Genomic DNA, 23,701 nt, shown 5'->3' with positions numbered 1-23,701 from the left:
TCAGCACTAAAAAGAAAGAAGCTATCAAGCCATGAAAAACATGGAGGAACCTTAAATGCATGTTACTAAGTGGAAGAAGCCAATATGAAAAGGCTACATACGGAAAAGGCAAAACTATGGAGACAATTTAAAGAACAGTGGTTGCCAGAGGGTAGGAGAGGGAAGGATGAATAGGCAGGGCACAGAGGATTTTTAGGGCAGTGATATGATACTATATATGACATATATGTCATACTCTATGATATGTGATACTATATGGCGTATATGATACTGTATGATACTAATATAATGGACACATGTCATTATACATATAATCCAAGTCCACAACATAGTGACTCTGTGTCTCTATACATTACAAGAGATCACCACAAGAAGTCCAGGCGCCATCTGCCGCCATACAAAGTTATTACAGTCACTGACTATATTCCCCATGCCGTACATTTCATCCCTGTGACAAATTGATTTTGTAACTGGAGGTTTGTACCTCTTAGTCTCCCTCATCTATTTCACTCATCCCTCCACCTCTCTCCCCTCTGGTAACCACCTGTTTGTTCTCTTTATCTATGAATTTGTTTCTGTTTTGTTATTATTATTATTTGGCCATGCTGTGCAGCACGTGGGATCTTAATTCCCCAACCCAGGACTGAACCCATGCTCACTGCATTGGGGGCATGGATTCTTAACCACTGGACCACCAGGGAAGTCTCTCATTTATTTTGTTTTTTAGATTCCATATATAAGTGAAATCATACAGTATCTTCTTTCTCCCTCTGACTTATTTCACTTAGGATAATGCCCTCTGGTCCATCCATGTTGTCACAAATGGCAAGATTTCATTCTTTTTCATGGCTGAGTAATATTCCCCACATCTTCTTTATCCATTCATCTGTTGATGGACACTTAGGTTGCTTCCATATCTTGGCTGTTGTAAATAGTGCTGCAATGAACATTGGGGTACATACATCTTTTCGAATTAGAGCTTTCATTTTCTTCTGAAAAATACCCAGAAGTGGAATTGCTGGATCATATGGTAGCTCTATTTTTAATTTTTTGAGAACCCTCCATACTGTTTTCCATAATGACTGTGCCAATTTACATTCCCACCAACAGTGCACAAGGGTTCCCTTTTCTCCACATCCTTGCCAACACTTGTTATTTGTGGTCTTTTTGATAATAGCTATTCTGATATGTGTGAAGTGATAGCTCAAGGTTTTGATTTGTACTTCCCTGATGATTAGCAAGTTGAGCATCTTTTCATTTGTTCATTCACTTGGCACTATGTTGTGCACTTAGAGCTATAATAGTGTTGTAGGTCAATTATACTTCAATAATTTTTTTTTTTTGGCTGCACCGTGCAGCTCGTGGGATCTTAGTTCCATGACCAGGGATTGAACCCGGGCCCTCAGCAGTGAGAGTGAAGAGTCCTAACCACTGGACCGCCGGGGAATTCCTGGGAAAAAATTTTTTATAAAAGGTTTAATTTAAATTACTATGATTTTTAGAATAAGAACTTATAAACATGTATAAATGCTTGCTTTTCTCAGATTTTTATGTTTTTGGGTTACAGATGACTAACCTCCTGAAGTGGTCTATATGCCATTGATCACACACTTGGATGTATTTACCTTCATGGAGGTTTCAAGGCACCTAACACAAAATTATAAAAGGCACTACTGAGACAGCCCATAGGATATCTGAAGTAGAAAGCAGAAGAAGAGAAGAGAGAGCTAATTCCAGAACTTGGCTTTTCTTGAACGTTAGAGTGCATTCTGGCTACACAGGATGGGCATCTGTTCTTCTCGGAGACTACATTATTCTCCTTTCCCTGGCAGGACACTAGGGAAAGGAAACCTCTTTCAGATGTTTGTACTTGCCGGCTTATTTCATCTCAATCCTACTCTTTCTTATACTTACCTTCTCTACAAACCAGCAGGGCTCCAATGAGGCCTGAGTTCACGTCTTTCACCAGGTCCACATGAGAAAGATATGAGTAGGTGAGACATGGTGGGTCAGAGGCCGTTGGACCATTTTCTTTCAGGACCTGCCAGACGTAGGTATGACTTTTACCAGGAATGACTTTATCATCTTCCTTCTCCCTTTGGCTGGTTTTATCCTCATATTCAGCACCTAAATCAAGGAGGGATAAAATTGTCCTTCCTATGCCCATTGCCCACTCAAGGAAACATCAGGTTTATTGTCACCAGTAGACTCTACACAAGAAACAGTGTTCCTGAAACTTAATTTGGAATACTAACAAGTAGCAGCTATACATGGGGAGAAGCCTTATATGTTGCAGAGGAGTTCTTGACCACTAATGCAAACATGAGCGGTTGAGTGGTCCTCTGAGACCTCCAGATTGTAACAATAATACTGCTTTCATTATTGCATCTTTTTACCTAATTCAAGTCAGTTCAACTCAGTAGACATACATGGGTATGTACTCTCGTCCCCGACTCTTTACTGAGCACTGGTGAGGGTCAGGGAAGGGTGAGACGCAGAGATTTTTTTAAATGTTGTTTTTAACTTGGTTCTTCTCTGGCGGGCCAGACCATATCAGGGGCAGATATTTTCTGGCTGTCCCATCCTTAGTGATGCTAAAATTGACCCCTGGATTAGCCTGATACCTTTATTCTACACTGAGCACTATATGTTTTCATTGTTAGTGACGTGTCATTGCTTCTACATCATTTCAGTGGACTGAAGTAGAAAATATTGAAACTCACTGACCATAACACTCATACTTCTATTGAACTATTTTTCTAGCAACGCACCTTAGCTTCTCAGATTCATCAGGGTCTCTGGGACTCCAGAGCCTCCCAAGGCATTCAGGGTGCTCCTCATCTATACCCCATCGTACCCCACAACAGCTATACATCTAATAGAGGGACCTCTCCAGCAGAGCTGTACAAGAGACCCCCTGCACTGGCCCACTATAAAGTCAGCCTCTTTGCTAAAGGGGTGCCCCTCCAGTGAGCACTACGGACAATTGGCTTCATCCAGAAGCAAAAGCAGACCAATACCTGTGCTTGGCAGATCCTGGGGGACATTTAGAAAAACGTGAGTTGTACCTCAGGTTGGAGAGTGTGGTTCAGGTGTCTGTGTGATTGTGGGTTGGTATAAAATTCTGAATAGTGAATACATTTGCATAGGGAGGGAGGGGATCATGGACGGGTAAAGAAGGGGCTTCAACTATATCTATAATGTTTAATTTCTTAAAATAAAGTAAGCAAACATGGCAAAATGTTAAGATTTGCCGAAGTGAGGTAATGGGTACATGTTTGTTTGCTCTATTATTTCCTGTACCTTTTTTTGTTTGAAATATTTCATTAGGAGAAGAATGTCCTTTTTCCTAATACTAAGGTTGGGGTTGGGGGGTTGATGAGAGGCCAAGAACGCGTGAAAATTATACCCGTCTTGGCAAGGCAGACGGTGAAAAATTGTAGGGTCAGTACATGGTGGATTCCAATGAGAATGAAGAATTGTAGGAGTGGGCAGTGAGAGAATGACAGCTGGAAAAGTAGGAAGTGATGTTCAGAATGTTGAAAGCTTGAACCTGAGATTTTGGGTTCTTCTCAGGTTGCTAATAACAAGGTCTATCCTTCGGTGAAGACAAAGTTGATTTGTCAAGACCAAGTGAAGTAGGCGGCGCCTGGGAAAAAGCATTGTGCACAGCCCTTAAAGTTCACATATCTACTGATGTCTCCATCAGAGTCTTACCTGAGCTTATATATCAGCCACCACAAATATTCTAAGCAGAATGTGTTTTGTGTAATTTTTATCTTCTATTATATGAGGAAGAACACTGTTGGGACATTTGAGAGTTCAGAAAGTCTGCCTGTCTGCTTCCAGTGTCCTGGTTAGCCCTCTAGTCAACCCCCTGCTGCTGCTGGGTCAGCCTTGCCCCAGGTCTGGCCTAGGCCCCCAGAAGCTACCCTGCTGAGACATCCCAAATTCCTGGGTGTCCAGCAGGAGTTGAGACCCACATTCTGACTCCCCATGCCAAGGATTTTTGTTGGTCTCAGTCGTGAAAGGCCACAGCTCAGTGACCCCTGGGCATGACTACTCTACCACAGGACAAATGCTGTGTTTCAGAGGCTACTCCACTTCACTCTCTGGTGCCTTCAGCTATTTTTCCTTTGCCTGATGTCTGCTCAGCAGCTTCAGGTTGGTACTTCTTAACTCGTATGCCCCCATACTGTCTTTCACAGCTCCCTCAAAGTTTGGCAGCTCATGGCCAACCTCATCTCATTCCTACTCAGAGCCTCATTTTGTGGACCTACTTACAGCCTAGGTTGGTGTCTTAGAACGCCACTCGTCCAGAGAAGAAATTAAAAGCCTTTCTCTAGTACTGGGTTTCCATTTTCAGCTCAAGACCGAACTTGAAATTTCCTTTGACAGACACTCCATGTGAACTAGCTATCTTGGCATACAGCATATGGCCACATCCAACAACAATATGGCAGGGAAATGTACTCTTGCCACTCTGGGGGAGGAGATGACTATTTGGTGAACTGAAATATAATTTACCAGAGTTGGTTTGGGAGATAAAAATGACAGGCTTGCAAAGCTATAGAGATAGAAATCAGATCAGAAGTTGTCTGGGACTGAGAGTGGGAATGGGGCTTGAACTGCAAAGACAGAACTTCTTGACATGGATTGTGTTGATGGCTGCAGAACTGTCTAAATTTAGTAAAAGTCATCAAACTACTTCAGATGAGTGGATTTTATGGTATGTAAATTATACCTCAACAAAGCTGTTTAAAGATGCTGTAGGGAAACCATACACAAAAATTAATTTAAGATGGGTCACAGACATAAGTATGAAAGGGAAAATAATAAAACTTCTAGAGGAAAGCATAGAAGAAATTCTTCATGACCTTGGGATAGGCAAATGTCTTAAATAAGACACAAGGCTCTAACATAAAAGGAAAAAAATGTGATACCTTTTTTGTGCTTCATTAACTGTTGAATTTTCGTGCTTAATTAACTTTAAGAACTTCTGTTTACCAAAAAAGAAAACTATTAAGAGAGTAAAATTAAAATTCAAGCTACAGACTGGAAGAAGATATGCAAATATTTATATCTGTCAAAGGATTTGTATTCAGAATATATAAAGTACCTCTACAAATCAATAAGAAAAAGATAAACAACTCATTTTTTTTTCAACAGGAAAACATTTAAACAGTTGATCAGATACTTTACAAAAGGATATCAGAAAGGTCAACAAGCATATGAAGTTGATACTCAACATCATCACGTCACAGATTTAACTTACATCCTGGGGCCCCCAGGCTAGTCTAAGAAGGCCAGGAGCCTGTGGATCATAACATATAAATACACAGGCTCGTGCTAGGATCGTAAATCGCATGGGCATTAGGCCATTGACTCACTGTGTTGTTCCTGGGAAGAACCACTGTAGCTGTATGTGTGAGAGATGATAGTCTGTTTTTCCAGAACTCACCAGGCTTAGGGTGCAAAAGAGTCATCTCTATGGTCAGCTCCCAGCTGCAGAATTGTGGGAACGCTGGTCTCTCTAAAATGCCCCTAGATTAGTTCTGGAAGCTTCCAAGTAGATAAACCTCATAGAAATAGCCTGCCAGGCACAAGTCAGAACCTGGGATGACTTTTCCTCTATAGCACCTGCCCCCTCCTGTCTTTCACCTTCCCCCAGTCCAGATCTGCCCTGACCTAACGAGTGCAACCTAGAAAACTAATGCTTTCCAATTTCAGAATGAGAAATTAGTCAACGCATAAGCATAGTTAGACCGTACAATACAGGGCATGTGCTCCAATAATTTCTTAATGATTTACTTGAATCTTCTTGATCTGTATATGCCATAGTCTATCTGGGCAATATCACAGTCTGTTGTGGCTCTCCCTTCACTCCCTTCCTGCACTGCGAAGGTTAAGGAGAAGCTAGTTGGGGTGGGGACTGTGGCCAAACAGGTTGCTTGCTGTAATGAGGTCAGCTTGTGCTTCTGCTAGTTGGCCCTAATCACATATTTAGAAATTGGTGGGAGGGGAGGCAGAGGAGATATCTGGAAAGTCTGAATCTAAGGAAGGAGAAGGAGAATTCTGTTTCATTTCTATACCATGGGCCTTGATCCTCCCTAGGAAGTTTTCTGGGCATAGGAAGGCAGATACAGTGGGATTTTTTTTTTTTTTTTTTTTTTTTTTTTTGCTTTATGCAGGCCTCTCACTGTTGTGGCCTCTCCCGTTGCGAAGCACAGGCTCCGGACGCGCAGGCTCAGTGACCATGGCTCACGGGCCCAGCCGCTCCGCGGCATGTGGGATCTTCCCGGACCGGGGCATGAACCCACATCCCCTGCATCGGCAGGTGGACTCTCAACCACTGCGCCATCAGGGAAGCCCCTACAGTGGGATTTTTAACATCCGTGGCCTGGCTCCCCAAGGGAGAACAGGGAACAGCAACAAACTTTAGGGTTTAGACTGAAATGACAAGGTTCTTGACTTCATGAAATGGGCCTAGGTTTGAATCCCGAATCCACCTTTCAGTAGCTGTATGCCCTTATACTCAATACTCCTCTGTCCCTAGGATGACAGGACAATAGGAGGGCATTTGACTCACCTTCAGAAGACTTCCAGTAGGATACGCCGATAGCATGAAGACTAACAGGATGAGAAGCCATATTCTTAAGTGTAATGACCACCGTGTCATAAACCTCAGCCTGAATGGTAGGACCCAGCAGACCTGAAAGAATGAGATGTCCCCCAAAGGTCATTTGGAGGGTGGCACTCCAGAAAACCTGTTATCACAAAAGTGATGGTCAAAGTCACAGTAGAGAAGCATGCCCCTATGGTTATTGATAAAAAGTAGTAGCTGAATGAATGAATACATAAACTGCTATAACCAGCTCAGCCTCATAGTTGTTCTGAAGACAGATTTCTGGCAATTCATTCAATGCATTTATTCTTTCAACTAATAATTGAGTTCCTACTATATTCTAGAAACTGCCCTAGGCACTAGAGATGCAGTAGTTAACAAGACAGATCATGGAGATCACATTTAGAGACATTAAGCATGTAAATAAAGAAAGAAGAAAATTGTAGGTTGTTATAAATGCTATAAATGATGATGGCGTGCTAGAAAATGATGAGGCAGGAAGCAGAGGACACTTTAAATATGGTAAACTAACATGTGGTTGAAGCAAAGTGAATGAGCAAGGGAATAGTAGAAAATAAGGTTATCGAGGCAGGCAGGGCACGTAACATGTAGGACTTTGTAGGCTACAGCAGTTTGGATGAATTTGGAATTTAGAAGAAGCAGACTTGGGACTTGTTTTGGAGGAAGAGTGTAAAAAATATTAATAAACAGAAACATCAATTAAATAGAGTTGGGAGACCAGAAGGGGGCGCTCTCACACCCTGTGACAATAGCAGAACCCAAGGGGAAGAAGACGCCTCATCTTTCCTGGCAAGGACTCAGCCAATGAGCAGCCACAGACTCTTTGTTTACTCTAGCCCTTCCAACTTCCTTTTCCCCTCTATAAACTGTGTTCCTCTCCCTTTGCTATTCAGGGACTTGTTTGTAGCTTGCCATGGTTGCAGATCCCAGATTGCAATTCTCTGCTGATCCTGAATAAACCCATCTTTTCTGGAGAAATATCTGGTGGTCTATTTATTTCAACAAGGTCAACAAGTCAACAAGACTTGCTCATGGGTTGGATATTGAAGATGGGGGGAAGGAAGTGAGAGCGCCAGGAATGACTCCTGTGATTTTGGTTTGTACAAGTGGGTGGTAGTCAGGCCATGGCACAGAAAATTTAGAGGAAAATCAAGACTTCTGACTTATATACATACTAAGTATGAGATGCCTACAAATGGTTTTATTGGATGGGCTGGATCCAATGGGATGGAAGTATGAAATAGGCTTATTTTTCATAGTTTTTAATTGCACGTGGAACTTCCCTTTGCTGCATTTTGAACAGTCCCACTTTTTTCCAGTAACCTTCACATAGTCAGAGTATCATTTTTAGGTACTAATAAATCCGGTCTGGTCTAATATCAAATTTTTGATGTCACCTGCGATTTAAGGGTCCCTCCCTCCTCCAGTTCAGTTCTGAAACAGGCTCAGAAACCTGTAATGGGAAAAGGAAGTTTGGTTGGCAGCTTCACCGCTTTCTCATTTTACTGCCTCTGGACTTTCTAAAGTTGGAGCTAGTGGACAAAGGACAAGTGCAAAAAGAGACATGCTGACAAGATCTTTCTTGGCTTTGGTACCCCCTGGATGTGGCACATGCCAAAATTCTGGGTCTTTCTTTCTTAGAGAACTTATATGAGTTCTTTAGAGACTCTCTCCCTCTCAATATGGCGACGCCCTACTCCACCTCCCCCTGGCATGGGATACGCCCTCTCCAGCTGTCACTTTATCTCTCCCCTCAGTTTCTGCTTCTGACAGTGCAATCACATAGACCTTTTCTGTTGGGATCACCTAGCCCTGGCAGGAAGTCCTCTCAGGCAGGGTCTTCTTGAGGCGAGTCTTGTCCCATGACCTTCCTGGTCTCACACGTAACAGTTGCAGTGCAGTTAGCCTCTGCTATAGCCCACTCTCCTTATTACGCCATCAGGGGAAGCTCCCCAACACTCTGGCATTGAAAGTTTTTCCAGATAAAAATCAGGCACTAGTCAGTATCTTCCAAGCTCCAGAAGAACTATGTCAAGTTTTCTAAATGATTCTCCTGAAGCCTCCCTCACTGCAGCTTGACATGAGGGAGAGGCCGCCCTCCCCCCATGGGAATATACAAAACACCAAAATGCTTTCAAAAGAAATCCTCAAGGGGACTTCCCTGGTGGCGCAGTGGTTAAGAATCCGCCTGCCAGTGCAGGGGACATGGGTTCCAGCCCTGGTCCGGGAAGATCCCACATACCACGGAGCAACTAAGCCCGTGCGCCACAACTACTGAGCCTGCGCTCTAGAGCCCGCGAGCCACAACTACTGAAGCCCACGTACCTAAAGACCATACTCTGCAACAAGAGAAGCCACCGCAATGAGAAGCCCGCGCACCACAATGAAGAGTAGCCCCTGCTCGAGGCAACTGGAGAAAGCCGGCACACAGCAACAAAGACACAAGGCAGCCAAAAAATTAATTAATTAATTACATTTAAAAAAAAGAAATATTCAAATCTAAACTCTTTCATAAGTTCCTAACCTTCTTTTATATAGGCTGGAGGTATATGATGGGCTAAAGGTTGCTGAACCAATTTTGGACCACTACCTGACCAAGTCCTGAATAGGTGGCCTGATATCTCTCTGTAGAATTTGGGGGTACTTGTCACCTATAATTCTGAGCAATCATTCTAAGGTAGGAAATGTCTCATCTTAACATCTTGTTACGTGCTTATTTGACACCTAAGTGGAGGTATCAAGCAAGCAGTCTGAACTAGAGATATAAACTTGGGACTTATTGGCATGTATGATATTTTCAAGCCATGAGACTGGATAAGATCAGCTAGGGATTGGAAGCAGAGAGAAAATAAAATGAACCCAGGTCCAAGATAAAGGGCACTCAAGCAGAGGAGGAGGGCCCAGTAAGAAGACTGAGACCATTCAGCCAGTGTATTTCCCCGAGAGGTGGTAATAAGGGAAGCCTGGCCAAGGAAACTGCAGCCCCAAGACTGGGGAATCCTTGCAAGGAAATAAGATACCCAGTTTCATAACAATGAGTCAATATTGTTTGCATTACCCATCCATGGTGGCCTGGGCTTGGCAATGTTGAAATGCTGATCCATGAACTCTACAAACACAGTCTTTTTGTACATGGCTGAGGTGTTGAATGGAAAAGATCTTGGCACTCTAGGAGAAAACCTGTGTGAAAAAAGGAAAAAGTCATTCATTTTGGTTGACCCTTCTTTGAACCCACTTTAAAAAACAGCTATGGGACTTCCCTGGTGGTCCAGTAGTTAAGACTCCACGCTTCCAGTGCAGTGGGTTCAGGTTCGATCCCTGGTCGGGGAACTAAGATCCCGCATGCCGTGTGGTGTGGCCAAAAAAATAAAACATAATTTAAAAAACAGCTGGAAGTAATGCTTCCATCCCACTCTCCTCTACTGTTAACAAGGCAGATTGGAAGCTGTATATGAAGTCACAGAGAAAACTGCTGCCCCCCAAATTAGAGAGACAGGTGAATGCAGAGAATCACAACTGACTAGAACAGAAACCTTCAAGTAGGAATGCCTGTGGGAACCAGTGCTGTAGTAGGAAATAAAATAAATAAATTTTAAAAAATAATAAAAATAAAAAAAGTTAAAATATGCCAGAGCATTCTGTTCTTATGCCTGCCCTCGTGAGAAATTATTTTACCAGAGCTTATCATTCTGGGACTTTAATCACAGCTTCATCTACCTGGAAGAAGGAAGATACCCAACATCACCCTGCTTCTCCTTCCATGTAGAGGAAAGGAAATACCCAACTCTAGCCAGCCTGTGTCAAGGGGTGAGACTGAGAAGCAGTGGTGAAGTCCACAGTCCGGGGGCACAGGCTCACTGAAAGACTGAGACCTGATCACAGGGCTATAGAGCACTTCCCCACACCTCACCACCACGTTACTAAAGGCCTAATTTACCGAAGTTCCTTTTATCCAGTACATCACATCCATCGTTCAACAAAAACTTACAAGGCACACTAAAAGGCATTAAAAAAGAACCCCACAGTTCATAGAGACTGAACAAGCAGCAGAACTAGAGTCAGATATGACAAGAATGTTGGAAGTATTAGACCAGAAATTTAAAAAAATACTATGACTAATATGTTAAATATTTTAATGTAAAAAGTAGACAACATGTAAGAACAGATGGATAATAGAAGCAGAAAGATGGAAATTCTAAGAAAAATCAAGAAGAAATGGTAGAGATCAAAAACACTGTAATGGAAATGAAGAGTGCCTTTGATAGGCTCCTTAGTAAACTGGATATTGTTAGGAAAAAATCTCTGAGCTTGAGCATATGACAACAGAAACTTCCAACACTGAAAAGGAGAGAGAAATTTGCTCCTCAAGGGCTATAGATCATACCCTGAGTCATATCCCTGAGTTGTTTTGCAGATACTAAGACCCCCACCGGGCGGAAGAAGGTAAGGGCGTGCTGACCACCGGCGTGTAGACCCCAGACCACTGGAACAAGAAGGCTGATGATGTTGACTCCCTCCCGAAATACCACCTGGTTACCTTACCACCAACCAGTCAGAAGAACGTCCATAAGCTGATCAGGTATCCCGCCACCCCCTCCCTCACCTTGCCTTCAAAAGCCCTTCCCCGAAAGCCAGCGGGGTGTTCGGGTCTTTTGAGCATATGAGCTGCCCGTTCTCCTTGCTTGGCCCCAGGTTGGGCGTCTTGCAATAAATGCTGCACTTTCTGCCAAGGAAACTGCACCAAACAACCAAGTAAACGGAATGACTTAGCCAGTCGATGTTAGCCAGCCTCAGTCGTTGGCACCCCAATGCTGCCAAGATGGACATATAAATGGAGGAGCCATGATGGTGACTGTGCGTGGGCTCAACATCATGGACTCACCAAGGCTGATCTAGCTACTGCTGTTGTAAACGCCCAGCTTGCCAGGGACAGAGACCAACACTAAGGCCCTGATATGTCATCATTCCTCAGGGAAACTATCCAGGCACTTGGTGAGCCTCGGTAAGCTGAGCCCCAGTGAACTCCTCCCAATAAACTTCCCGCACACATACATACACAAAAGAAAAAAAGCAGACAATCCTTTTTTTTTTTTTTTTTGAAATTTGTGTGCTTAAAAAGCTATAAAATCACCCAAGGAAACACAGAAGTTGTCACTACTTGCACAATGTTGGTTGGCAACATTCTTTTTCATCCCATGTGCTTTCAGATAATTCACCGACAGCTATAAATTTGTGGCAATGCTGTCACCCGTGATTAGCAGAACCCCGCTCAGAACGACCGAAAACTTAAAAGGCCCCCAAACGGTGCTTCCCAGCGAAAGGGTAGGCGTGAGGCTGTCAGAGCTCTTTCGTGAGGCACACAGTGGCCCTCCGCCCACCCAAACTGCGGCTATGCTAAGGCGAAGCTGGTACCCAGCAGGGTGGAACCATCTGGTAGGTCCCCGAGTTTGTGCCCCTGGAGCTCTGATGAGGGGTGTGGCCCAGAGACGTAGGTTTGAACGGCTCTGGTGAAAAATAAAAGTGCATCGAATGGCAGACAGAGCAGACGCTGCTATGCGAGTTTCTGGGAGTCGCACTCAACACGAACGGCAGGCGACGGTGGAAAGAAGAGGCATAGACGCAGGTAGACACACCAGACAGCCACTTGCAGAAGGAAGCCCTGTGAGCCCTAGACAGTGTTGAAACCAAGGAGGAAGGACAAGCCCAGGAAAGGAGGGAGACGCCCCTTCAGAAGACACAAGGCTTTGGCCGAGCCTGAAAATGGTGAGCCGGCACCTAACAGTTTAGCAGCTCTTGCTTCACATGAAGATTGTTGCAAGCACGAGAGAAACTGGCCAAGCGACAGTCACAGAGGAAGACCTCAGCAGCCTTGGAGGGATGGAGCAGCAGATGGACTGAAGACACTCCTTCCAAGTGTGCACTGTTTTGCGTACACCTCTCTCAAGGAGGAGGCAAAGATGAGACTGACTTAATTCTCTCCTCCCTGACAGCCCTCCCCTCCCAGGGAGCCTTGCAGCTCACTCAATCCCAGGGTTTCCAGGACACCCGAGAAAGCACGTGCCGGGAGCAGCTCGGCCAGCCCAAGGCCAGGACAAGTGACTCTATGTACTGGCTGAGGGCCAGAAGCCAGCGTACTGATAAGGAAGCCCTTCCAGTAAAAGGAGCTGATTCACGGAGGCAGGCGTGGGGATCTGCATGGACCAGAGTGCACGAGCAGGCTGAATGAGCAGATTGTCAGAGGCCCATCTCATCTACTCGTGCTACACAGCCACCTTTACCTCAAGTCACACCCACAGTCATGTGGGGGGTCCCTGACGACCAGTTGCTGGGGGTGGGGGAAGAAGCCTGAGATTATGTACAGTTGGGTCAGCTTGGTATTCAGGTACGAGCCAAAAATTGACTGCTGTTGTATTACAGCCCCACTCAGGGGTGGATTCAATAGACAATGGTGAAGGATAATCTCCCGGTGGGCCAAATTCTGGCTAATGTTTGTTGTTCACTTTGAGCAGAAAGAGAAAACCGCCCAAGGTTCAAATATATACAGACTAATGGACAGCAGCAAATGGCTTGGCTGGCTGTTCAAGGGCCTAGAAAGAAAAGGACTGGAAGGTCAAGGACAAGGATGTCTGGGGCGAAGGCATATTAGTGAGTGGGTACAAAATAAAAAACCTTCATGTCATATGTTAATGCCATCAGAGAATAGCTACTGTGGAAGAAGTGCAAAACAATAACAGACAAAATGACTGACGATTACCATTAGCCAGCCTCTACATGGGCCATCTCAGTGCTGGCAAGATGTGAGCCAAGCGGCTGTGGAGGCGTGGAGAGAATGAATGCATGGACCCAAAAGCAAGGGTTCCCACTGACTAAGGCTGATTTAACTTGTGTTGCCTCCCCAAATCCAACCTGCCAGCAACAGAAACCAATGCTGAGTTCCTAACTGGGCACTGTCCATCATGGAGACCAGCCAGCGATTCGGTGGCAAATTGCATTGGATCCCTTCCACCCTAGAAGGGCTGGCTCTTCATTCTGAAGAGAAGAGACATGTATTTCAGGGATATGTTAGCTTTCCTGCCTGCAGGGCCTCAGCCAGCACCACTGTCTGAGGGCTCACAGAGGGTTTGATTCACTGATGTAGGATCCCATATGGTATCATATCAGACCAGGAGACCACTGTACAGCAAAGGAGGTGCTGGAGTGAGCCCATGACCATGGCATCCACTGGCTTTATCAGATGCCACCCCATACAGAAGCTGCCAGACAGAGAGAGCAATGGAATGACCTCTTAAAGGCACAGCTAAAGCTCCAGCTTGGAGGCAGGGCTCCATAAGGATAGAGGGTCAACCTCCAAGGTGCTGGATATGCATTGATTCAAAGATGGTTCTGTGGCCCCAATGAGAACACACGGGTTTAGGAACCAAAGAATGGCAGCAAAAGAACCTCTCTTCCCCCGTGACCCACCCGGGGAGTCTGCGCCGCCCACCTCCACCTGCAGCTCTGGGCTCGGCAGTGTAGAAGGTCCTCACAGCACAAAACACAAGAGTCTCACTGAGTGAGAAGCAGGGGCGCCGCCTGGGCACCTGGGGCTACCGTACCCGAGGAGCGGCGCGCCAGACGAGGAGCCCCCGGGGCACGACCACCAGGGGGGAGGGCTGTCTCACGCGAAGCAGGCAGGAGTGGGCCACACCCCAGGGCAGCCACACCAGGTGAGGGGCGCGATGAGACGGCCCCTGGGGCCTGGAGAAGCTGCCCCCGATGCAGGCGAGCACATGGACAGTGAGTGAGCGGGGGCTGTGATGGCGATGGGGAGGGGGCGGCCCGGAAGGTACTCGAACCCGGCCACCTGGGGGGTGGGTGCTGCTGGAGGACAGCCCTCAGCTCCGGTAACTTCGAGGAGCGCCCCGCCGGGCTCATGCCCCGCCCACAGGGCCTGGACGCCCCTTTTCCAAAGCAGCCCACTGGCCCTTCTCAGGGAGGCCACGCCCATTCCCAGAGCAGACCGCAGCCCCTTTCTGGAGCAGGTCACGCCCCCTCCCCAGGATAGCCACGCCCCTTCCCAGGATAGCCACGCCCCTTCCCACGAGAGCCAGTGCTTAATGACTGATCAGTACGGAGACACAGGGGGCCTGGCCGCGTTGGCCCAAGTGGGACAACGCAGAAGGGTCATTCCCGCTCCAGAGCTCCTTGTAGGGCTGGCCTGCACTGCGGCCCAGCTTCTCCCTCCGCCCTCCCCTGCTTTCCCAGGTATTGATCCCAAGAACACTCTAAATAAAATTCCTGCACGTTGATATCCATCTCACAGTCTGCTTCTGGGGAACCCAAATGGTGATATTAATTCATATTTAAATGTGCTGTAATTTCATCCATCTCTAGAAATTTCCATGGCATTAGCCTAGGCATAGACCTACATGGCTTTTAGTCATTTAACATTATTTGATGCCTACATCATTGAGTATACTCCTCCCTTCGGTTCATTTGTCCCATCTCCTGGCCAATTTGAGACTATGCCCTTCCACAGTCATCAACTCATCCCTAGTTTGTTCCCTTCCCCTTTTCCCACTCCATCTCCTTGGTTCTCCTGAGTCTACCCTACTCAGTTTCTCCAAAGTTTCCATTGGTTTCTAACAAGACTCAGACCCATGTCCAGAGATAGGTATTTTGACATACACTAGCACAGTACTTTCACTTTAATACTTATGACTAAAATGAAAATATAAGACATAAAAAATGTTTACTAGATCAAGAGCTTGGACGAGCAGAGAAGGAACAGGATCACGAGCACACAGAAAACAAATTTTTCTCTCTCTGAGGGAAGAGTGAAAACCAAAAGCCAGATAAAAGATCAAGATTGTGAGACAGAAACAGAAGGCCTAGGCCCTAGTCAAGTGGGACGTGATTTATGTCTCAGATTCAGGGTAATCTGCACAGTAAGTGACAAAATGTTCCCGGGTTCACAGATTTTACTCCTTCCTAACTTATGTGGGTTTTTTGTTTGTGTATTTCCCTTGAGGTTTGATATATAAATCTTGCCAAATATATTTGGCAACAATGTCCTTGACCTGAACTGTTCTTTCACATTTTATCTAAAACCAATCGGAAAACCTATTATATTCCCTGACCCTTGCTTAGAAGAAGTTGAGCAGCTGCAGGAATAGATAATACAAAACTGAATTTTCCCAGATGTTTGTTTCAGACCTTGGCAGAGGTTGTCAGGATGTGTCCAGAGTCAGCTTATCCTGTTAATCAGTATCAAAATAATCTAGACTATAAAATGGTGTCATCAAAATAAAAATTCTATCAACTTTTTCCTGGTAAATACATGTGACTGCCTATAAAACAACAGAAAGCTAGATAATAAATCATTTTCTCCATTCAATTCAATTTTACACTTGGTCTATTATTCACTATACCTCAGCCTGCGTGTTAGATGAAAACTATAATACAAGCACAATGTATTAAGTACAAATATTTCAATATTAATCTTCAAAAAGACCAACATTAATGGATAAATGGTCAACGGTTCATTTAGATACCAGGCTACCGACCATCTGGGCCTCTACTTCAGGATCATTAACACTGCACAGCCACAGGCTTGGATCGCTTCCTTAAACCATACACAAAAGTTAACTCAGTGTATCAAAGAACTAAATATAAGAGCTAAAACTACAAACCTCTTAGAAGAGAACAGGTGTAAATCTTTGTGACTTTGGATTTGGCAATGGCTTTTTAGATATGACACCAAAACCACAAGCAACCAGTGGAAAAAAGAATAGATAAATTGGAGTTCATTAAAATGAAACTCTTTGTGCTGGGAGAAAATATTGAAAACAGGTATATCTGAAAATTCACTTCTATCCAGAATATACAAAGAATTCTCAAAACTCAACAATAATGAGACAACCCAATTTAAAACTGGGCCGAAGATTTGAATAAACATTTTATTAAATAAGATACAGGAATGGTCAATTACACATGCAAAGATGCTCAGCATCTTTAGTTATCAGAGAATGTAAATTAAACATACATAAGGTACCACCACATAGTCATTAAAATGACTAAAATTAAATACTGGTGACATCAAATATTGTCCAGTATGTGTTGCCACTGGTACTTCCATGCATTGTTGGTGAGAGTACAAAATGGTACAACCATTCCAGAAATCTGTTGGTAGTTTCTTGTAAAGTTAAACATGCATTTCAGCATGATCCAGCAATTTCACTCCTAGATATTTATGTAAGATAAAGGAAAGCAGATGGCCACACAAAAACTTGCAGAGGTATGTTCATAGCAGGCTTATTTATATTAGCCCCTGGAAACAATCCAAAGGTCCATGTGGCAGGGAAAAGATATACACATTGTGATATATTCCCATAATTGAGTAGTAATCAGCAATAAAAAGGACAGAACAACTTCATGCAACAACCTAGGTGAATTTCCAAATCACGATGCTTAAGATAAAAAGCCAGACACTGAAGAATGCACACTGTATGAATCTACTGATATAAAAGCCTTGTAACTCCAAAAGCGCATCTGTAATTCCAGAAAGGAGCTTATTGCCTGGTGCCAGGTAAGGGTAGAGAGACTCACTGAAAAGTTGCAGGAGGGTTGACTAGGGTGGTGGTTATGTAACTTGTATGCGTTTGCCAAAGCGTATCAAAGTGTACATTTGAAAATCTGTGTGTTTCATTGTATGTAAACTACACCTGTGGTAGGCAAAATGTTGTTCCTCGTGACCTTTGCCGTTTGGTGTTATGCTCCTGAATATGTTCTGTTAGACAGATCCAAAGCATGAAACAGACTTGATGCACTCTTGCTAGCATGAAGATGGAGGGTGCCGCATGGAAACTGAGAGAAGGAACTAAATTCCAATTCAGCCCGGAAGTGGATTCCCCTACAGAGTCCCCAGTAAGGAGCAAAGCCCTGTCAACACCTTGATTTTGGCCTTGTATGATCCTGAGCAGAGTAACTAGTTGAGCCCACCTGGACTTCTGACCCACTGAAACTGTGAGATGATAAATGGATGTTGTTGCAAACTGCTAAGTTTGAGGTAATTTGTTACACAGCAGTAGGAAACTAACAGGATGCTCAAAGCTGATCCAAATACCAAAAAAATAACTTGACAACCAAATTAAAAATGTGATTAAAAATCATGCTTCTAAACGAAATCAAAGAGGATATTACAGACTCTACTGAAAACAATGAAAAGAAAACTCTTCATAACATAACCGATGGGATATGGAAAAATTGTTCTCAGAGAAAAACGTATAGCTTTAAATGCCTTCACTGTTAAAAACAAAGGACAAAAGAATGAGAAAAGAACATATTATTTTCCCTAAGATATTAGAAAAAATATAGCATGACAAGCCAAAAGAAACTATCATTGATAAAGATAAAATATGAAAATAAATTAAATATAAAAAATAACCAGGGACTTCCCTGGTGGCGCAGTGGTTAAGAGTCCGCCTGGCAATGCAGGGGACACAAGTTTGAGCCCTGGTCTGGGAAGATCCCACATACCGTGGAGCAACGAAGCCCGTGCGCCACAACTACTGAGCCTGCACTCTAGAGCCCTTGAGCCACAACTACTGAGCCTGTGCTCCAGAGCCCATGCTCCGCAACAAGAGAAGCCATCGCGATGAGAAGCCCGGGCAACGCTACGAAGAGTAGCCCCCGCTCACCGCAACTAGAGGAAGCCTGTGCACAGCAACAAAGACCCAATGCAGCCAAAAATAAATAAAATAAATTAATTAATTTTAAAAAATAACGAAGAAGAACAAAAAAAGCCAAAAGCTCATTATTTGAAAAGACCACCCCCAACAACAACCAAAGAGAAATCCGTTATAAACTTGTTCATGTAGAAAAGGTAAATAACAAAAATTTAGGAATTTAAGAATGAGAAAGGGCAAATAGCTACAGATGATGTGGAGTAAAAGAATCATGAGAGAGTGCTATATGCAACACAGTGGCAACAAAACTGAAAAAATAAAGGAAATGATTTCCTAGAAAGGTATAAAATTATTAAAGCTGACTCCAAAAATAAGTTGAATTTTGATTTGACTAGTTAACATAGAAGAGCCTGAAGAGATAATTAAAGATATTGCAAATGTCACTTGGACCAAATGGATTCATATGTGAGTCTTATCTAACTTTAAAACAACAGATAACTCTAATGTTATTTGAGCTATTTTAGGCAATAGAAAAGGATAGAACACTCACCAATTCATCTGATAAAGCCAATAAAACTTTAATACCAAATCTAATAATAATAGTAAAAAATAAAGTTATATATCCAGAAAAAAATGAAAACAGTAATTTGAAAAGATACATGTACCCCAATGTTCATAGCAGCACTATTTACAATAGCCAAGGCATGGAAACAACCCAAGTGCCCATCAACAGACAATTGACTTAAGAAGATGTGTTTTACACACACACACACACACACACACACACACAATGGAATACTACTCAGCCATAAAAAAGAATGAAATCTTGCCATCTGTAGCAACATGGATGGACCTAGAGAATATTATGCTTAGGACCTAGAGAATATTATGCTTAGTGAAATAAGTCAGACACAGAAAGACAAATACTATATATTTCACTCATATGTGGAATCTAAAAAATAATACAAATGAATGTATATGCAAAACAGAAACAGACTCACAGATATAGAAAACAAACATGGCTATCAAAGGGGAGAGGGAAGGGGGGAGAGACAAATTAAGGGTATGGGATTAACAGACACAAACTACTATATATAAAATAGGTAAGCAACAAGGATATACAGTATAGCACAAGGAACTGTAACCATTATCTTCTAAAAACCTATGATGGAATATAATATGTAAAAATACTGAATCACTATGCTCCTCACTTCAAACTAACACAATATTATAAATCAACTATACTTCAATTAAAAAATAAAGCTATAGATCAATCCCACATAATAAAGGCACACAGTGTCTAAAAATATATTAGCACATAGAACCCAACAATAATCAAATTGTATGAACATTAGATTTTACTCCAAGAATGTAAGGATATTCAATGTCAGGAAGTCTACTGACATAATCTATTTGTCCTCAACATATTAAAGGCCAAAATTCATATGATGCTAGAATGCTGAAAAGCCATTACTAATGAAAATTTTATGGCAAGGAGTAACAAAGACCACTTATCAAGAACAAACAGCAAATGTTATTCTAAAAAGCAAAATATGAAGACTGTTTCAAGTAAAATCAATAAGATAAGAAAAAGAAAGAACTGATTAAACATTGGAAAAGAGCTAGAATCTGTCTTATTTTGAATATGATTCAATACACATAGAGACTGCCATGTAAAATTATTAGAATTTATATGAGAATTCAGTAAGGTAGCTAGATTTGAGATGAATATACACAAACCAATAGCTTTTCTCTATTCTGGTACTTAACATCAAGAACATAAGAGAAAACATTTGATTAACAATAGCAACGTATTTATAAAATGCATAGGGATAAATGTCCTAATAAATTACTTACACTTATTATATTAATAAAATTTATGTATAAATTTAATGAAATTTAATGAAATAGATACTAATATATATGAGAATTTTACATGATGAATGTTTTTATTCAAATCAGTGACAAAAGATGTATTGTTTGATAAACGGTGCCTTGCGATAGGCTATTAATACTTGTAAGAATAAAATAGTTCTCATAATCTAAAAAAAAGTGAAAGCGCCCAAAGAAAAATGGGCAAAACATGTGAATAGTCAAATCTCAAAATATAAATGCAGCAGTCAACAAGCATTTAAAAAGACGTTCAGCCTCATTAGAAATAAAAGGAATGTGATTATTGTAATGATGAAATATCACTCCATACCTACTAGATTGGCAAAGATTAAAAAACAAGGTAAAACTTATTGCTGATGTGAATGCAGGGAGAAGGGCACTCCTATATGTTGATGGTAGAAATGTTTGAAGAGTTCTAGCCTTTTTTGGAAATTAAAACTAAAAAGGAAATATTCCCTTCATTCCAGCAATATCCCTCTTGAGAATCTGTCCTATAGGAATAAAAGCATCAGTATGTAATGATATAGGATATAATGGCCAAAAACCTGGAATAATAGGGAATTTTATTTAGCCATTAAAAAGACTGAAGTTATGCCAACTGTCTTGGACAGAATTCTATTAGGTGTTAGTGAGTGAGAATAGTGTGTAATATCCCATTTTTGTAAAACAATGACCAAGAAAACCTTTATTTGCATATATGTGCATACGTGCGTGTACATGAATATATGTTACCATACTAGGGTCACCTGACTGGGGATAATCAAGAAGGGGGTTCAAGTAGAAGGAGAGGGGGAGCAAAGCAAAAAGAACAGAAAAGATTGTAACGTACGTATGACATGACCATATTTAATATTTACATTGCCGTTATATATGTATTGGGTCTAAATCTTTATAATACACATTTAAAGAAAACAAAACAAAATTTAAAACAAATGACTTCAGCATTCAACTCAATAAGCAAAAAGTTAGATCAACTAAATGAACCAAAGGAAGCTAGGAAGAAGAAATGAATTGATGAAAGTAAAAACAGAAATTGATAGAACCAAAAGATGGGTCCTGACAAAAGCAATAAAATCGAGAAACTTCCTGGAAATATTATTTATGAGAGGTAAAGAGAACATACACAAGCTAAGAATGGAGATATAACTACAGACACAGAACAGTTTAACAATATCCCAAGACTATTATGTAACTTGATACCAATACATTATCAAATCTAGGGATAACCGATTGCTTCCTAGGAAAATGTATATAACCAATACTGACTGAAGAAGAGGTAGAAAAATCTGAATAAATCAACGACCATAGATAATATTGGAAAGATTGTTTAATACTACTCTCCCCAAATGCACCAGAACCCAGAAAAGATGAAAAGTTTCTGAACTCCTGGCTAATACTCTCCTTACAGCAAAATTGCATGTAATATGGATGTGTCTTAGGGCTCTTCTCCCTGTGGAAGCTGTGGGGTAGGCTGAGGGAAGTTTCGGTCTGTCTCTTATGCTGCTTGCCTCTTCGCCCTCACTCTACTCCACTCTCTAGTTTCCCGTGTGGCAGCATGGGACAAAGAGAAGCAATGGACAAAACAGCCAGAGTCACAGCCCCACCATCCTGACCGGCCCATCTAGAACAGGCCTTTACCTTGTGTCCACGTGCAGCTCACTGAGCAGTTCACTTTGCATATAGTCCCAGGACAGTTCCACCGCACCCAGGTAGTATCTTCTGATGGCACCAAAGCTGAAAGGCAAAAGGCACAGAAAGAAGCAGGTGGAGAGCTCAATTTGCATGGCTCTGATTGCTAGAAAATGTTCGACTGGAGAAACGAAAGATTAATTCTTCTCTAAAAATATCTTTGGCTCCCAGGAGAAAAAAGGTAAATTTTGTATGATTTAGTGAAAAGTCCCACAATTTTCTCAAAGGACTTTAGGGAACTTGACTGGCTGCAGTGACAGCAGCATTAGCGCTCAGCAGTGACGGATAGGATTGCTTCCTTTTTGGCAGTGGGAAGCAGCCACAGGAAGAACTGAGTAGGAAAAGGGAGGCTGAGCTAAAGCTTAACCCGTTCACCTCTGAAAGCAGCAGGGGCACAAGAATGCTGCTTTGCTCAGAACCTTTGAGGAAAGGAAAGAGGGGGCTGATGTTGTTGAAGATCCTGGAATCCACCTGCACCAGCAAGAGTAATATTCTAACAGTCTCCCTGCTTCCGCCCTTGCCCCTCACAGACACCAATGAATGACCTTTAAAACCATAAAGCGGATCCAGTTACTTCTTTGCCCAGAAACCTCCACTGGCTTCTGGCCTCACTCAGAGTATAATCCTACATTTTGACCATGGCCTAGAGTCTTCCCCATGATCTGCATGTCCCTTCCCCCCACCTCCAAGGTTTCATCTCACTCCAGCTACTGGCCTCCTTGCTCTTCCTTAAAACACCGAGCACACCCTTGCACCTGGACCTTAGCATCTGCTGTTTCCTCTACCTGAAACCCCTTTTCCCAGATAGCCACACGTTTCCACTCCCACATCTCCTGCAAGTCTTGGCTCAAATCTCACCTTCTAATGAGCTCAAATCTGGACCAGCGCCTTGACACTGTAAGTTCTCTAGCCCCACCGGCACTACCGATATCTCTCTTGGCTGCATTTGCTTACAGAGCACTCATAACTACCCAGCATCCACGTATCTATTTCCCTTGCATCGTTGCTACCTGATGCTTCTTAAGGTTGTTTACATTTGGCCTGAGTATAGGCTATATCTCCTTACATCAAAATATAGCCATGCTGAGCTCAAGCAGAGAACCTACTCAGTTTAATGTATATTAGGAGGCATGAGAGCCTCCCAAGGGCCTCAAAGTATAGGAGCTAATAAGAATCTTGATCAGGGTTTCTATAAGAAGTGTTATCACGGACAGTCCACTTCTGCACGGATAGGAATGTGTTTGGGAGCCATTGGCAAGGTATTGTCCAGCTTGGAAACAATCAGGAAGAAGCCCCTTGGGTAAACATTTGCTGAGACCTTCTCTCTGCCAGGCACAAGTTTGCAGAGATAATAGCTGGCATGTAATATATTCCAGGAACTGTTCTAAGTGCTTTCTAATGCAGCAAGCATTCTTGTCTTCATTGTACAGGTGATGAAACTGAAGCACAGAGACGTTAGGCAACTTGGCCATGGTCACACAGTTTGTAAATTGTAGCATTCATACCCATTTAATTGGGCTCCAGGAGTCTTGCTCCTAACCCTTTTACTATACGTCCATGCTTCAGAGATGAATAAAATCCAGTTCCTGTCTTCTGGGAGTCATGCTGCAGCAGCGGGGACAAAAAGGTAGATACATAGTCACAATACAGAGTGATAATTCTGTCATGAGCTTTACACATTATGTGATTTAATCCTCACAATAAGACTGCAAAGTGAGTACAGATGAACCATCTGAGGGGCAGAGAGGTTAATGGTTTGCCAAAGAGCACACAACTACCCATTTGTCCTAACCAGACAGTGTCTTAG

General features: G+C 42.7%; 1 protein-coding gene across 4 annotated transcripts in view; it reads right to left on the bottom strand.

The window, feature by feature from the left end:
• Nucleotides 1-23,494, bottom strand: part of F8 (coagulation factor VIII) — a 121,732-nt gene extending 98,238 nt beyond the window's left edge. Inside the window, exons 1-5 of one of the 4 annotated variants that reach the window (XM_067723893.1) lie at nucleotides 23,400-23,494; nucleotides 21,844-21,939; nucleotides 9,705-9,826; nucleotides 6,590-6,712; nucleotides 1,915-2,127 (exon numbers count right to left, since the gene is read on the bottom strand). In XM_067723893.1, coding sequence (XP_067579994.1) covers nucleotides 1,915-2,127; nucleotides 6,590-6,712; nucleotides 9,705-9,826; nucleotides 21,844-21,884 — 499 coding nt within the window. In that variant the 5' untranslated portion in view covers nucleotides 21,885-21,939; nucleotides 23,400-23,494. Of the gene's footprint in view, nucleotides 1-1,914; nucleotides 2,128-6,589; nucleotides 6,713-9,704; nucleotides 9,827-21,843; nucleotides 23,314-23,399 lie in introns of those variants that run through there. The other 3 variants (XM_067723892.1, XM_067723891.1, XM_067723890.1) reach the window with 3 other exon arrangements.
• Between the last annotated feature and the right edge of the window lie 207 nt (nucleotides 23,495-23,701).

The sequence above is a fragment of the Pseudorca crassidens genome, chromosome X (genome assembly GCF_039906515.1).
Source record: "Pseudorca crassidens isolate mPseCra1 chromosome X, mPseCra1.hap1, whole genome shotgun sequence".
In the NCBI taxonomy this organism is placed as follows: Eukaryota; Metazoa; Chordata; class Mammalia; order Artiodactyla; family Delphinidae; genus Pseudorca; species Pseudorca crassidens.
This window is presented reverse-complemented; position numbering and strand designations above follow the sequence as displayed.